At 35.5% G+C, this 18,317-nt stretch overlaps 1 protein-coding gene across 2 annotated transcripts in view; it reads right to left on the bottom strand.

Moving 5' to 3' along the window:
- Positions 1 to 2,834: 2,834 nt before the first annotated feature.
- LOC149840808 (trihelix transcription factor GT-4-like) overlaps positions 2,835 to 18,317 on the bottom strand; it is a 37,475-nt gene continuing 21,992 nt past the window's right edge. Inside the window, exons 3-5 of one of the 2 annotated variants that reach the window (XM_090003346.1) lie at positions 3,837 to 3,968; positions 3,376 to 3,603; positions 2,835 to 3,201 (exon numbers count right to left, since the gene is read on the bottom strand). In XM_090003346.1, the coding sequence (XP_089859472.1) occupies positions 2,987 to 3,201; positions 3,376 to 3,603; positions 3,837 to 3,968 (575 nt within the window). In that variant the 3' untranslated portion in view covers positions 2,835 to 2,986. The remainder of the gene's footprint in view (positions 3,202 to 3,375; positions 3,604 to 3,836; positions 3,969 to 18,317) is intronic. The other variant, XM_090003347.1, reaches the window with a different exon arrangement.

Here is an 18,317-nt window from a genome sequence, read left to right as displayed (position 1 = left end):
GACGCCCCCCTATGTGGGCCCAACCTATGGATATCCTACATGGAAAAGAAAAAAAAATGTATAATAAAGTTTATTAAATCCAAGTCAAAAGAATTTATATATATATATATATATATATATATATATATATATATATATATATATATATATATAATATAGATAAAAATGGACTTGATTAGAGTTAACTGAATCTATTTTTGGATAGAAATGGACCTCAGTGTGGTTGACTTCACCTAACACAAAGGAACCTGTGTCCAAGTGTCGCACCCGGCTGAGTGTGGGTGCGACGTGGGTGCAATGCCCTGTTAGAAGAGTCCGTATTACATAGATGTGTAGCAAAAGTTTGAGAACCTATCATTGCGTCCTATAAAATGATGGATACTAACAATATCCGAAAAATAACAACTTTGCTTGTATAAAAATGTCACAAGATGCATGAAAAATGTAATAAATTCTTCATCTCATGTTTTTCGAGGTACTTTCTACATATACTCAGAAGATATACTGCATGAGGGCAGCATAGTTTATATTAACATCAGAGAATGCAGAAGGTGCCTCAAAATATGTGGAAGGTCATGGCACTAATCCTGTTTCATATTTGAAGCTCCAAAACTTTTTGGGAGAATACCAACAATTACCCAAAGGATGCCCACAGATTTTATCACAAGAGCAAAAGGGGATATTATTGTTACCACCAAAACCTGGAGTACACATATGCCACTTCCACCAAATGCATCTAAAGAACCATGTGTAGCAATGAGTCCTATTCCATGCCATGCTCTTACTGTACTACTTCTACCTATATATATATATAGTGCTAATGAATCATTTTTATTGGATTTCTGGTGTTTTTTCAAAATTATGACTGCACAGATGTGTTCAGTACAAGGTTGTAAGTATCATTTCGTTACTCGTATCGATCAGGCCGACAGTAACACCGTATCGTAATCCTATCATAAATTTTTAATAAAAAAATTCCAGAAAACCAAAAAAAAAAAAACAGAAAAAATAGCAAAAATTCTAAAAAAATCATATCACATGAAACAATAATGAATTGCACAAAATACAACCTTAAAATCACATATGAAGAATTTATGTCTCTATGAGCTGCAATATAACATCATCAAACATCAATTATCTCACAAGAACAATGCAAAATATTAAATATCTTGCAATTAAAAACATGCCACAAGACGCATACTTTCATATTACATAAACAAAAATATTATGGCAATAGTTGCACTCGATTTTCGATCAGTTTCCACTCATTACTTGAGTGCACAAATACAATATGGTCTCTAACGGACCGATAACAATCTCATAAAAGAGATATAAAAAACATGAATTCCACAAGAGCACAATGGCACTTCTACTGTTCTACACAATCACAATATAAAAAACTGAAATTTATATATGGGCAAATAAGCTTAGAAAAGCTTTTGATACATAGAGTAGTGAGGCTCACATACAGTGAGAGGGAGGTAGTCCCAACAGTCATATTGGACTGAATGCAGAAAATAAAAAAGCAAAAATAAAAAGTAAAAAGACTCAACAGTCCCTATTGGACTGTACTATATTACATGCCATTTAAATGACCAAAATACCCCTGATATACGTATATTGTACAAATATATGTATATCAGTTAGGTATACAAAAATATACACAGTATTATTCATACTTAGAAAGATGAAGTCTAACCCTAATCAGGTTGACCAACATATTAATACTTAACCTCTCATATTACATGTATACCACAACAGTATTCTTACTTCTATAGTCAAACAAATAAGTATATTACAAATCTGTTCCATGGTACCGAAAGGCCAAAATACCCCTGGTCTAACACTTCTGACAGTGGAAATTAGCAAAAATGGAACAGGACTCAACTAAAAGTTGCCTTTTGTTTTGAGTTGGTGATGCTGGTGAATACTTTGGAAACCAAACACTACCAATGGGGCCTAAATGTACAGACTAGTAGTATGCTGGCTCCTGAAAACATATGAAGATCAAGATGAAAAATTGTAGACAAATCAACAGTTATACAGACAAGGGACAGGCAAGAAAGTGATAAAGAAAATGTTGAGGGGCTTCTGTAAAAGGTACATTACAAGTGACAAGATCCTCAGTACAAATGTTCCAGACGAAACTTTAAATCAAAATATAACAAGATGATGGAAATTAGGAAATGGCTCAGTGGAAACTTGAGTCGTGAGTGATGAGGTGAATGTCTCTAGAAGATGATGGTTAACAACTTGGTAAAATATGTTAAGATACAAGGACAATACACTTCTTGAAACAATAAAATTCACACATGAAACTTGCGTAAAATACGAAAAAATTTCAACTAAGGTCTACAGTAATCAATTGAGTAATACTGCCAACCTGGAACAGTTTTATGAGGAAAATGAAGGAAATATAACACCTAGGCACAAAACAAACAATAAAATTTAGACACACCAGTTGATGGTGACATATGACAATGTTTCATCCTAGAAATGCCAAGCAGCATAAAGCACGATCTACTTTCTGTGCCCGGCTAATCTCCTAAACTAAAATATTGGCAAAAAATCAAAACGATGCATCTGTAATTCATTCAACTTCGTCAAGATAAGTTGCTCAAGCTGTTTCTTTAACATGAAAATTCCTTTTGCTTCCCAGAAAGTACAAATCCATAGAAGTGAGGGCATAAATCATGAGGATCTAGGAGAACCATTGAGAGGCTTCTGCTTGAAAATGTAATAATTTGTTTCTTCTGTATACTATACAGAGGGCACATAGATACAAGTAGCACGCCATTCAGATGTAAAGGAGAAGACATGCTGAAAATGAGCCATACAAGTAATATCACGTAAAGCACTAATTGAGCTCAAAATGTGGAAACAGGAAGAACATATTATACAATGATATGTGCAAATAGCATGAAATTACTTCTGAGTTGTCACAGGCCTCCACATTTTGGCATCATGACAGTTCTGCAAAAAAGCTCTATTCACCCAGTAATCTCACACCCTGATACATGGAACCAGGTCGAACTTCATCAAGTGTATCAACAGTTCTGAAACCAGTGAACTCTCTCAGACCAGACCACCCACGTCGAGTAAGAAAATCACGAAAGTCATCTTCTGTGTAGAGAGTCTTCTCTTCAGTACGAACAGCTAGGCGATCCGAGTCATCATAATCACAGATTTTTATTGTCAGCCCTGAAGACAGGCAAATGAGCATAGTTTAGTGTCATCTGTCATCATTCCAGAGACCTGGCCCAGCCTCACATTCTTCAAACTTTCCTAACCTCCATGTGAACCCACGAGAGAGAGAGAGAGAGAGAGAGAGAGAGAGAGAGAGAGAGAGAGAGAGAGAGAGAGAGATGTACTGACCCTCATCAAGATGGAGAGAGTATGTCCCTAATGGCATCTCCCTATCTAGGCTACGGACTACCCCATCTTCATCCTCTAACCAGAATGCACGCTTTGTTCTTAAACCAAACGAACACTTGATTGCTTCTTTTATAGCCTCAGCTGTGCCATCAACACCTATCCTTCGGGTGTAGTCACCCCATTTGACTAAGATGACCCTTCCACCATATGGGGACTGACCATCCCCACCTTAAAAATCCAAGAAAATAAATAAAAAATTACAATATGGTGATAAGTGAACACAAAAAGTTCAAATTATTGCATTGCCACAATATTAAATCTTGTGAAGCAAAGTTTCAGTAAGGCCTCATGGCAATCGTGAATTCAAACTTCAAAAGAGTCCATGCTACAAGCCCAATCTACTGCAGATATTATCTAACCCACATAACTTTCAAAATACAAGCTCATGAAAATGGGCTTACCATTTGCCGCTGTATCCCTCCAGTTCCAAGATGGAACACCATTTGCTGCAACTGCATCAGAAGCTGTTATGGCAAGAGGATGCCCATCGTGGTCAAGACGTCGCTCTAGATTAAGTGGTGACCTACCACTACCTGAATGAAGAAACATGACAATGAAGAAGATTTGCAAATAGCTAATACAGAAAAGAATTGAGTAAAACAGAAAGATAAGAAAGCTTCAGCACTGTAACATATAGCAACAAGTATCAATCTCAGTAGGAGTGCTATTAATACTTTTTCAACAGCAATAATACAAAATCCATTTTTATGTGATGGAATTAAGGATAGCAACAAGGACAAAAAATGCTTGATCGTTTCCTGCTTTACGGGGCTGTTTCTGTCAAAATTGGCACATTTCACTAGGCTCCACATGCCAACGCAAGCATGGGAGCCATTTTCTGCAATGTATTGACCATACTGGACATGAAAGAGATATAGGCACCATTTATTTATCACATTATTATTGTTTGAATGATAAACTATGTAAAGTAGCTTCTAGATATAAATGCATTTAAATTATATGGATTATGGATTGTATCCAAGTTAGAGCCAATCAGGTCGACCGAGTTCAATCCAAAACCAATACCATAAATCTAATATAGGTTTGAATCATAAGTGTAATACCCGTGATTTTTATCGAATAAATAAACTCGAATCATTGTTTTAATTTTGATTCCAATTGGATCTGGGACACATCGTATTTTGGATCCTTGCATCGAAGATGTGTGAGTCAAGGTATAATTGGGTGGATCCATAGCAATTTTGGATCCAAAGTTTCACCTCCTGGTAATAAAGAAAATAGATTTGGATTGTTGGATCCAGATGGGTGTATTTGAGCCCATGAATCTAATGGATCGAGGATCCATACCACATCAAGGCCTATTAGGGGTATTTTAAAGCTCGTAATAATAATAACATAATAATAATAATTATAAATATATGTATGGATCCATATGGGTTCAAATTGCGGACCCAAACCGTAGGCAAACCACGGATACACACCGTGGCCGGATCGTGGGTCACGGACCCGATCCCAAGTCATGCCCCCCGAGCATGTTATGTGAAAGAAAAAAAAACGAACCCTGGTCAGATCCGGACCCGTTAGGGTTAAAGCTGAGGGGCAAAAGTTCTTCTCCCCTCCCATGCGTCGCACTCCCCCTTTACAAAAAAAAGGGAAAACCCTTTGCGCCCCCCCCCCACCTATTTTAAAAACACGCAGGGGAGAGGAGGCCTCACCTCGCAGCCCCTCTCCTCCTCCTTCGCTTTCTCTCTCGTCCCCCTCTTTGTTGCATCTCCGACGAGCCCCTGCACGCGAGCCTTCCCCGACAGCCACTGTCGCCGTCGGCAGTCCCCCATCGTTCGCTCCCCTCTCTTTGTGTCCGTCGGCATCCGCCTGAGTGACCCCCAACTTCTCTCTTTCTCTCCCTCTCTCGCTCCCGTCCTTGTCGACAACCCCGATCATCAGCAGCCGATGTCGCCGATGACCCTCCACCCGTGACAGCACCAAAAGGAAAATCCCCAAATTGGAGGTTTTTTGTCAACCCTAAACTAGAAACCCCAAATCTATGATTTGGGGGTTTCGGATTGTTCTTAGGAAGGGAGTTATGGATTTTGGATCGCCGATAGTAGGGATTTGTAAATTTGCCGTATACTGTATTTAAGAATGCAAGGGTACCTCATTGTTTCTTCTTTTTTTTTCTCTTCACATTACGGTTGTGTTAGCTGTCATTTTGATGCTTCATAGTAAACGAGTAATGAAATTTGTTTTTTAGCATACTTGTTTCAAATTAGCCCCTCCACTTCATGTTATCGCTAAGCAATATAGTTGTATGTATGGAACCAATGATACACGTTAAGAAGATCCTGACTTAACATTTATGGTTTTTTTTTCCTTTCTATCAGACTTTGTAGTTGATCAGGTATATGGTATCGTTCTTTACTGTTCAACTATTCCTCCTTCTCTGGGTAGAGACCAAACACAGTATAAAATTGCTTAATATTACTGAGAGCAATGGTCTTGTGTCGATCTGGTGGATAGTTGATTGGCATAAAATGAAGCATGGTTTGGGAAAAATGTTAGATCAAAACTTGCAACTGACTTTATCACAATTGACACGACTCAAAGTTAATTATTTCCTAATTCTATAAGTCTGTGTTGATTGGGTCTTCAGTTGTATCATTGACTACCCTGTATCATTATGACTAAGTTGGCTATCTGTTTTGGAATTTTGTGTTAGGGTGTTTGGTTAGTGATTGGCCGAAGTCAAATGAAGATTTACAATTTAGGAGGGGGTGGGGGGTTATAAACTGAATACCATGGCAATTTCTGAACATGGAATCTATGGGTGTTTATGTATATGTTGGCAATATGAGAAGTTTGTACTTTGTTACTTCCAGACATATGGCTAAATGCCGATAGATGCATGGTGCAAGTGAAAGAAAAAGAAAAGGGAGAAAAACAAATTTTATTATATTGTTTGATGTACCATTTGAGATCTGCTGTGTCGTTCATCTTATTTTTACTTTGTAATGATGTTAGATAACTGTTGATACAATATGATAATATTTTTCTCATGCGACTGAATGAGTTCTTCGTAATGTTAGAATTTCTGTATTAACATTACTAGCATATGGGGATTCAATTGATTAACGAGAAAATTTTAATCTGTTGTTGGATTAATGTTGACTTATAGTTTTATTCATTCATATTATTCCTATGGCATCTTAGCGTAATGAGAATATATTCTGGCCCTTATTGTCCTTGAAAGTTGTTTAGGAAGTATGATGGAATTGGTGGGAAGAATTCTGATGGGTTTACTGTCTATAGGCATAGGTGTGTATTGGTAGGTCATCTAGGAAAAATTTTTGACGTGTGAACACCCGCATCATACATGTATCCTGCTGTTTTGTTATGCATTTTTTTACACTTATGAATGCCAACAACATAGTCGTACTCTACAGATTTGATAGGCATTGGATCTGTCCGCATGTGAATGCCAACAGTATGAGTCTATTATGCATAGAGATGAGTAGCATTCTTTCTCTTGCAGCTTAAGTACAGTCTGTTAAAATGTCGTGAATTTTGATATATGAATGCTCAAGATATGCCAATGATTGGGGTATGGTTCCGTGGTCACACTACCACCGGTTCAGACAGGCTAATACTCACCTGTTCAACGTATTTACATGCTTGAGTAGCTCTGAAATTTGCAATCTGCTATAGAGTTGTTGTAACCATCATTGCATCCATCACTGTACACTTGCAGCTTGCTGTAACACACACGCACAATAGATTGGCTATATCGGGGCTGCATGTCTGTAGCCTCTATGTGTTTGTTATTTTAAGAGCATTTGTAGTTGACAATACCCTGTACATTATGTTCAGCATATGCTGATGTGCTGGTTATGTTTTATTAAAAAGACCCACATGCATGCGAATGTTGCTAGTTATGGGTTACATTATGTCTTTCACATAGAGGGGTTCTAATTATGCCATAGTTCCTACTCATTATGTTTAACCTTGGTTAGTGACCAGCATGTAAATAAATATCTATGAATACATTTTCATTTCAGGGTTGGTATAAGTATATGTCTTTAGTTGTTTGGGAAACCCTGCCTAATGGGCAATATGAGTTGATTACCCGATGCGGGTACTTGGGTTATTAGCTTGTGTGCTATGACAATAAAACTGATGAAAAACTTAATCTTAAATGTGGTGTGCCCGACTGGTTTAAAGGCACTGGGGCATCGGTGCTTAACGGTTTAAAAGTACCGAAGCACTCTGGGTAATAACCATAACACTAATGAGAAACTTAAATTTAAATTTTGTAGCCTGACCGGTTTAAAGGTATCGAGGCTTGTGTGCTTGACTGGTTTAAATGTAACGGAGCACTCTGAGTGGGTTTGTGCAATCAATATGAAAAAAAATTTGGGATGTGTATGCCTTGGTAAAATGACTAAGGTTGGGGACCTACTATTATGATAATAGGAGGTAGTTTGGGAAAATGCCTATGTACTTTGGGTAATTTAAATAAATGAAAAGATTAACTCACGCAGATTCGGGCTTACCTTGGAAAGGGTAGGTGGTACAAAACTCTAGGGACATGTGTTTAACTGTTTCGAGCGAAAATGACTCGTTGGTCCCCAGTCCTCGGAGTTGGGGGACCCGGACTGCTAATGTGTCTTAGGTAGTAGTTATTTGTTCTTCTGCAGAAGTTAGGGATGCATCTTGTTTTGGTTTTGGGCTTTTGGGAGGTTCTCTCGGTCACTGACCGTTCCCTTAGGATTTACAATTTCAGTTAGAATATTCAGGCAAATAAAACACCAATGAATAATAAACCTCCGAATGTTCTCTTCTTAAATGATTGTCTTGGCTCACGTGTACCCGCAGGATAATTAAAAATAAACATTTAAATTAGATCATCTTAGGTATCACATCTGAGTTGATAGTGTCAGATTTACAATTGTACGCATAAACAATTACTTTTGACATGTAGGCATTTACTTTTAGCAGACAATGAAATATGTGGTTATGAGATGTTTTAAATTTTGCTAATACTGTTACCTGTTAGTTAGTGTTCTTAAACTGTTGTTGTCATAGTGTAGATTATTTACTTGTTCTTGTATATGCTGAAAATCACACTCGATACCCACACCACATCATTGACACATAATATACCTGCAAGAAAAATTACAGTATTTTCTACTTAGACATTTGTAGTCTAACTCGTATAAATCTAACATTTTTCAGGTGAAAAATAGAACATCATGAGTGGCTGCGGGATGGGGTGCTGATCGAGATGTTTGGTTTATTATGTTCTTGGGACATCTCAGACTAAATTTCAATCTATTAAATTCTTGTTACTTGAAAACTTTGATGTCATTATTTATTTAGAATAAAATAAAGGTTGTTGCTTAATCACTCCTGTAATGCGCCTGAATGCCTAACCCAATGAAATGATTGTTTCCGTTGTTATAAAAAAAAATCCTCTAAAAATTTGGGTTAAAATTTGGGGCGTTACAATAAGGACCCAAGTTAAAGCAGGTGGGATCATGTTTTGCCTTATCTTGCTCAACAAGCACTCATCCAAATGACAAATGTCTTATTTAAAATAACATTACATAGAAAGAATCATGAATAAATACATCCAAACACTAGCATAGGTCTTCCAATTTTCACTGCACCTAAACTGTGAATGCTCAAAAAAGCTCATAACATCATAATTGGAAGGAGTGGAAAAATTTTGCGGTTTATCTTTTGTAAGAATCATGTTTGGAAGAGGTGGATCAACAAGTTTAAGAGAAGAGGTATCCTTTTAAAATTTTGACATTATTATATTTTTCATGCTTTTGCAAGATCTCACGTTGGATATATATAAACAAAAGGGTACCTGTAACAGAAACCAACACAAGTGGGTAGGTAGAGAATACCTAAGGACACGAGACAACTCACTCTAAAGAACTCAACAAGATAGCCTCGTAACTTCAAGAGAAGGGATGTCGGGGTTGCAATGACCATGCCCGAGCTATTGTTTACCGAAAACACAGGTCTCCATAAACTCATAAGACCATGTGTGGGGGCTAACACCTGCCTAGTGCCGGAAGGTTTAAGGAAGTTGGTGACCTGATGACAGGGAAGCCGCCAACCGAAGCCCCGCATATACGAACTCATGATTGGTACAAACATACAAACTGGGATTTTTGTCACTCTTCAAATTTTTGACCCATGAATGGTCCTTTTTCTAGGCACTTGGACCATGCTTTTTTAATGAACAAATATGATTTTTTTAGGCTTTAATATTTATGAAAATTTTGAATTCATTTTCCATCCCTGAAAAAACCTGCTGTGTCGTAATCTGTTGATCCAAGAGCAGGTTCCTACAAAATCAAGCCTGTAGAACACATCTGTACCATCACATTAATTAAAAAAAAAGAGTGCCAAATATGCTGGTGTTAAAATGTATCTCTTTTATATATATATTTATATATATATATATACCTAAAAAGGGATACATATACATACATATATATATATATATATACATATATGTATATGTATACATCTTTAGATATATGTAAATATTTTTTTGTAAAGCCCATAAAGGTATTATAGTCATTTCCCCCCTTTTTGCGCATATTCATAATTATGAATATGTTGTAATATTTTTACTTTTTTTTCTTTTCTTTGCATTTTCTTTTTTTGTTCTTTTATTTTTCATTAACTAAGGTCAACTTGGAGGGGGCTCAACGCTAGCTATTGGGCCCCTCCAACGGTTAGAATTCTAACCGTTAGAGTGGAGCCCCTCCATGGCTCATTTCCTCTTATAAATAGGGGAGATTGTGTTTTTCACTTCTTGGAGCTTTTGTTCTCCATTCTTCTCAATAAAAATTCTTTATTTTTGTATACCTTTGTGCATTTGCGTTTCTTTATTGTACCTTTGTGTACATTTGTTCTAAGTGTTCTTGTGCATTTGTGCACATTGATGGTGGTGTGCTTATAGCACACTTTATTTTCTTTTTGAGATATTTTCACATGGTATCAGAGCTAGGCTCAAAGGAAAAGAAGATCGTGCATTTTTCTCTCTTCGTTGGAGTACCTCGAAAAATGTGTCATTAAGTTGTGGTGGTTGGAGTGAAGACTCGGTTCTTCATTCAATATTTTAGAAGCCTCCTACATCAAGTAGGAACTCATTTCGCATTGTGGTACACATTTATTTCTCTTTGTATCCTCTCTAATGGGCGAAAAGGATTCGCACTTCTCTCTTGGCTTCAAATTAAATGGAGCGAATTATCATGTATGGGCCAGGAATATAGAGGCCCATATAAAAGGAAAGGGTCTTTGGGGACATGTTCAAGGAACTATTCCCGAACCCAAACCTAAATTTACTATTTTTGAGAAAGGAGAGATCAAGGTTCTTGAATGAGAAGAAAGAGAAAAGGCTTTTGAAGATTACAATAAGAAGCATAAAGAGTGGGAAATGAAAAATTACAAAATACTCTCATGGTTCTTCTCTTCGGTTGAGACCAAAATTAATGCCAACATACTAAAGTTCAAAAAGGCATATCAAGTATGGGAATATCTTGAAAGAATGTATACTTCAAGAGATTTGTCCCATAAATACTATCTCCAAAAGAAGGTTTTAATCCTTCAACAAGGAGAAATGTCTGTTAGAGAGTATTTTGCCGAGCTATCCACCATTTGGGATGAACTTGTTCTCTAAGAACCTAAATAGAGTGGAGAGGCTATTGAATTGAGGGCTAAACAATTAGAAGAGGATCATTTCTTTAATTTTTTAAATGGGCTTAGACCCGAGTTTGAACAAAGTAGATCTTCTCTCTTGTCTTTTTTCTCTTCTCCTCTGTTGGAAGATGTGCTTACCAAACTAAGTGGAGAAGAAACTAAATTGGGAATAAATAAAACCAATCTAAGTGTGTTGGTCGTTCCCTCTAAGGATGAGGATGAGGGTGCATATGTGGTCTCAAGACTGGGGAATAATGTTAAAACCTATAAACCCCCTCATTTCAACAAAAAATCAAGGAGGAAGAGAAAATTGTGAGCATTATGGAAAAAGAGATTATAGTAAAATCATATGCCACTTTTGCAAATAATCGGGGCACATTAAACCGGTATGCCCTAAATGGAAGAAGATGGTGGTTATGTCTACTACTTTTCAACCAACTAAGGAGGAAGGACCATCAACTTCCAACAATGCTACTTTGTCTCTCAATCAAATCATGGAAACTCTTCAACCACTCCTCAAAGGATCCATTTCCAGAGCCGTCATGACCACCTTCTCTCCTCCTGATAAGTTTATTTGGCTCTTAAACTCGGGTGCATCCTTTCATATGACTCCAAATGTTTTTGCACTTTCTAAATACTCAAAAAAATTGTCACCCTCTTTTGTCTCTACCGCGGATGGGGCTTCTCTTGAAATAAAAGAAATTGGTGATTTTAAAAGACAAGGTTTTTCTATTCCTAAAGTTAGATTTATACCAAAACTAAATTTAAATTTTTTTCCGTCTCTCAACTATCGGATCATGAGTGTGATATCAAATTCTCATCAAATAAATGTTGGATACAGGATCGTCGGTCTGGAAAGTTGATTGGGGAAGGCTCTAGAAGGGAGATCTTTACCTAATGGAATTTCTTCAAATTCCAAAACCCTCTTTTTGTAATGTTGCCCAACATAAAGATATAAATGTTGGGCATAAACGCCTTGGGCATCCAAATATTGTCAAGCTTTCTTATTTACATTTTGCTAAAACTTTATGTAAAGACAACTTCAATTGTAATGATTGTATTCTTGGTAAAATGAGAAACTTACCTTTCAGACAAAGAACTATGTTTTCAACTAAGCCTTTTGAAATTGTGCATTCGAATGTTTGGGGACCGGCACCCGTTGTATCTAAGGGAGGTTTTTCGTATTATTTTATTTATGTGGATGATTTCTCAAGATATAGTTGGATATACTTCCTCAAACATAAACATGAGGTTTTCTCTACTTTTAAGGTTTTTCATATGATAATACAAAATCAATTCAATAGTAAATTATAAATTCTTAGAATCGATCCCGGAGAAGAATATCTTTCAAATGATTTCAAAAGTTATATTGAAAATAATGAGATTGTTCATCAAAGGTCTTGCCCCAAAACTCCTCAACAAAATGGGTTGGCCGAACGAAAACATAGACACATAATTAAAACTACAATGACTTTGCTCATTTCTCAAAAAATTTCAAAAAGATTTTGGGCTGAAGCGGCCCTTGCATCGGTTTATCTCATAAACCGACTTCCATCCAAAAATTTGAATCAAATATCTCCATATGAAACCTTGTATAAAAAAAAACCCGATTACAATAGGTTAAGAATTTTTTTTTTGTAAATGTTTTGTTCTCACCGACAAGAATGATAAACTATCTCCCAAAGTTATTCCTTGTGCATTTTTGGGATATTCGGAAACACAAAAAGGTTTTAGGTGTTATGATATTAAAAATGATAAACTATATGTTTCAAGAAACGTAACCTTTTTAGAAAACATGAGTGGTTTTGAAGAACACAAAACTCATGAAGATAATGTTGATTATTCTTTCTTGTTTGAACTATTATCTAGAAATGAAGATTTTTTTAGCGATGATGAATTGAATGAGAATGAGGATATAAGTGAAAGTATTCCTCAAACCATTCAACATGAAGAAGAAATGATAATTGAACCAATTACCTATACACATAGAGATAAAAGTACTTTTAGAAGTGCAATAGAGAAATATAGTGAACCTTCCAACCACTCTCGAAGAACTGAAAGATCTAGAAAAAATCCTTCTAGATTTATATCCTGAGTCTTTTTCTCCAAAGACTAGGGCATGTCTTAGTGTCATTCACTCATATCAAGAACCAAGAAATTTTGAGGAAGCTAAAGAAATGATAGAGTGGAGGGATGCCATGGACAACGAACTTAGAGCCCTCAACAAAGCCAAAACTTGGGTTTTTTAATGTCTTCCAAAAGGAAAGAAAACAATACGATGTAGATGGGTTTTTTAAGTCAAAACCAAGAGTGATGGCACTCTCGAAAGATATAAAGTCCGCCTTGTCGCAAAAGGATATAGTCAAGAATACGACATCGATTACGAAAAAACCTTTGCTCCCGTTGCACGAATGGTTACTGTAAGATGTTTGATCACCATTGCATCTATTAAAAAATGAAGCATTTACCAAATGGATGTTAAAAATGCCTTTTTAAATGGGGACCTTAACGAAGAAGTCTACGTGGATGCTGTTAGAAAGTGGCTTTGAATACATTAGGTTCAATAATGAACTCATACATGCACATGAAGTGCGAATAAACCCATTAAAGTGAACAATATAAGCACATAATGTGCTAACACATAAACCCACACAAGGGGCAAAAATATGACTTAAAGTCATAAGTTGAATATTATTGAAAGAAGGGGAGAAGAGGGGAAAAACCCCTTACAATGGAGCAAGAGCTCCTCCAAAAATCTAAGAAATACAAGGGAGAGACCCCTATTTATAACACAAGAGAGGAGCCACAAAGGGGGCTCCCAAAGGAGTCGTTGGAAGCCCCCAACGGTCACATTTGTGACCGTTGGGGGCTCCCCAACGACTCTTTGCGGAGCCTCCCTAGGTGGCGCAAACCCCAAAAAAATAGAAAAAGAAAAAAGAAAAAAATAAAATTAAATTACAAACATATTCCGAATGGAATATGCGTAAAACTGGAAATGTCTAAACTACCCCTATGCCTATAAATAGAAAAATATATATTTTATATATATAATTAGGATAATACATATGCATATATACAATATATGAATATGTATTATCCTTTATATATAAAATATATATAATATTACAAAGGTTGAATGATACATTTTAACACCCCCCCTCAAACTTTGCGTGGGGGAACGAAAAGATTGAAGAAAGCAAGAGGAAGAATCTCAAGGCTTCAAGAGCCTTTAGTCCGAATGCCATTGAAAATGTAAATGTCTTCCTCCAACGTCTTTAATGATGAGCACCTTCCATGATCTATCCAAGGTACTTCATTTTCCACTTATCTTCAAGATCCTGTGAAACAACAACAAAGAACAAGTAAAAAATATCTTTGCACTTTACTCAAATGGAACTTTCCTAACAAGGTGCAAAATTATATTTATGCAAGATCACATGATAAAATAATTACTTTAGCATGAGGAAAATTTAAAAAAAAAAACAAGATTTCAAAATCATATATCATGTTAAATGGTAAGCGGAAGCAAATTATGCGGAAATGAATTGCAAGAATGCATAATTCATTCATAAGGTCCAACATTGGACAAACATAACCCCATAATGGGGAATAACACAATGGTCCCCTAAGGGACACCATAGTAAGCCTACGAAGAGACATAAGTTACATATGCTTTATTGAATGAGATTCTAAAAAGCCATAAAGAGCCTATGCATATATTATCATGAAATGAATTAATACTTAAAGGAATCATTAATGAACATGCTTCAAACATGTAATGAAGTGCTAAACAAGAGAAACGACGTCTCCAAGCATACTTTAGACAAAATAAACACAAGAGTTCACAAGGTTTTAAATCCATTTACGAGGCAAAACGAAGAGTGTTATTTGAGTAGAGAATCTTACCCATTTAGGAAAATCTCACTCAATTGACAAAAACACATTTTGCATACAAAAGTGGCCAAAGAACCATAAGCACTTAATATATGCCAAAAAATCAACTTGATTTTTTAAAATATGCATATCAAAAATATGATTCACTTGAATATCTTAAAACACAAGTCATGAATGAAATTTTGCAAATTTCAACAATAGTTCATCCATTACAAATCACTACCTCATTAGTCCTCCAAAACTCATAAATCAAGTGTATTAGCTATTAGAGCAAGAATATAAATATAATGCCATTAAAGGTCAAAGACACACACAAAGGTGTGCAAAAGAACCTCTTGTCTACATATAATATTACTTGAAATGAGTGCATCTACGACAAGAACAAGAGAATACACGCCAACATGGACCAAAAGCATCTCTTGTCAACGTAAAAATACACTCAAAACAAGTATGTTCAGCTACTAGAACAAGAGTAACAAACCAACCATGGGCTAAAACACAATGCATCTCTTGTCTACATAAGATGGCACTTGAAATGAGTGAAATAAGCCAACCATGGGCCTACATCTCAGCGACTAGAACAAGAACACAAACACCAACATGGACTAAAATCACACACCATGGTGTGAATCAACGTGCCTTGTCTACATAAAATAACACTCAAGACAAGTGTGTTCAGCTACTAGACCAAGAGAGCAAAAGCCAACAAAGGGCTACCAACACACGAAGGTGTAATAAAATTCTTGTCTACATATAATGACACTTAGATAAGGGGCATAAAAGGAGAAGACTTTTGAGGCAATAAAACTTGTAATGACAAACATATAAATAAAACCTTGAAACAATATTCTTTAAAAAAAGAATACTCATAACAATATCATTTTGAAATAAAATGTGTGAATATACACACACCAAGAATACTTGTGCATAAGAGCACAAAACATGAATGTGCAAATGCACTCATATGATTCATAAACAATAAAAGGTTGGGCAAAAAAAACCCCAAAACCTTGATTTTAATATACCTTAAAACATTTAAGGTTTTAAACATTATATATCCATCACATTTATATATAAATAAGAGCATCCATAAGATCAATGGCCAACATTAAACTAGTGACACACTCATATACCAAATCATTCTAGAGTCCCAAGGTGCCCATAACTCACCTCAACCACCATCTATAATATGGTAAGTGGACAAACTAAAATGACATAACAATGAGTGCCACACTCATAATTAGAGATCATATACCAAATCATTCTAGAGTCCTAAGGTGCCCATAACTCACCTCAATCACCATCTATAATATGGCAAGTGGACAATCTAGAATGATATAACACGAGGTGCCCATAACTCACCTCAAAAATCTCTAATATAACAATAGGGCCATAAAAGAATTGATGCATCATATGACAACATGTGATGGATAAAATAAGTGCCATTAAAAATTAAAAGAATACCTTGGCAACAAACATAATGACATGAAGAATACATCTTGGGATAATCAAGACAATCAAGCTTTTTAATCAAAGGAATCACAAGAACCGTAATGGTTCACAAAGAGAGTTTTAACTCAAAACTCAAAGAAAGAATATTCAATAGTACTTGAAAATTTATAGATTTGGGATAAAAATCCCATCCAACAAGTTTTAAATATCCTTTGATTGTGATGAGATATGCGGAAACGTACAAAGTGCTATAAGTACTTATCATGTTTTATAATGATTTAAAAAAAAAGGGTCAATATCTAAATTCATTATATTTTTCACAAAAAGAAATGTGCATAAAAGCTTCATAATGTAAGAAATGTCTACGAAGAGACAATACATATGCAAGCACAAAAAGATGTGCACGAGGGCACTCATACAATATTTGAACAAATACACACCAAGGTGTAAACAAACATGCACTAAGGCATGTATTTCATAGAAAAGAGGAAATGCATACAAGCGCAACTATTTGAGAAACAAATGTATACAAAATACAAAAACACACAAAAGGGAGCAGGTATGCACTTTATAAAAAGAGCAATCCTTGAGATTTCTCAAACTTTTAATTATGCAATTATATGCTTGATAAATGTAATTTAGGACAAAGAGGACCATATGATGGTCAACATAGACATCTTTAGAGATATAAACAAGAGGTTTTGAAATCTTATGTGAAAAATACAAACCATCAAGTTTGTAAAGTTGTATCAATAAAATTAATGAAATCTTTTATACCAAAAAGATGTAATAGACACACTATGCATTCTATATAGTGTGAGAAATTCTTTCAAAAAATCTTTTACAATGGTTCGAACAACCTATTTATCACAAAAAATCCTTTAAATAAACCAAAATCATTGAAACATCTTTAGGAGTTCTTATCATTAACAAGAACTACTTAGGATTCATAAAGAGGTAAGCTACAAAGATTTAGATAAGAAAATCAAAGAATATAGCAAAGAACATTAACTTATACAAGAATTATATAAGTTACAAAAAGATTTACCAAAAAAAAACCAAACACAAGAGTTTTTAAGCAAAGATCATTAATTTAGCAAGAAATCGTATTTAAAAAGTTAACTTATAGGTTAATTGCGAAATTCTTATGAAAAATCATAAATCTCACATAATTGAAAAATAATTTTGCAAAACATAAATTACTATTATATGTGATGAGAAATCGATAACTATATAACCAAGAATTATATTTTTGAACAATAAACAAGTTTACCAAATTTAAAAGTAGATATACGAACACGCGAAAAAGTGAAAGGAAATGATTCAACTAAAAACACTAAATGTGCAAGAAAGATAGTTTCATAATGCATAATATGTTAAGAAAAGAGATACATACCGAAAAACTTCTAATAAAAAAAAAGAACAATGAATACTTCACCATTTCTTGAGCGCCAAGAGACAATCCCATCGTAACCGGGCTCTGATACCATGTTAGAAAGTGGCTTTGAATACATTAGGTTCAATAATGAACTCATACATGCACATGAAGTGCGAATAAACCCATTAAAGGGAACAACATAAGCACATAATGTGCTAACACATAAACCCACACAAGGGGCAAAAATATGACTTAAAGTCATAAGTTGAATATTATTGAAAGAAAGGGAGAAGAGGGGAAAAAACCCTTACAATGGAGCAAGAGCTCCTCCAAAAATCTAAGAAATACAAGGGGGAGACCCCTATTTATAACACAAGAGAGGAGCCACAAAGGGGGCTCCCAAAGAAGTCGTTGGGAGCCCCCAACGGTCACATTTGTGACCGTTGGGGGCTCCCCAACGACTCTTTGGGGAGCCTCC

Source organism: Nuphar pumila, chromosome 4, assembly GCF_984573655.1.
Source record: "Nuphar pumila chromosome 4, dmNupPumi1.hap1.1, whole genome shotgun sequence".
NCBI classification, from domain to species: domain Eukaryota; kingdom Viridiplantae; phylum Streptophyta; class Magnoliopsida; order Nymphaeales; family Nymphaeaceae; genus Nuphar; species Nuphar pumila.
This window is presented reverse-complemented; position numbering and strand designations above follow the sequence as displayed.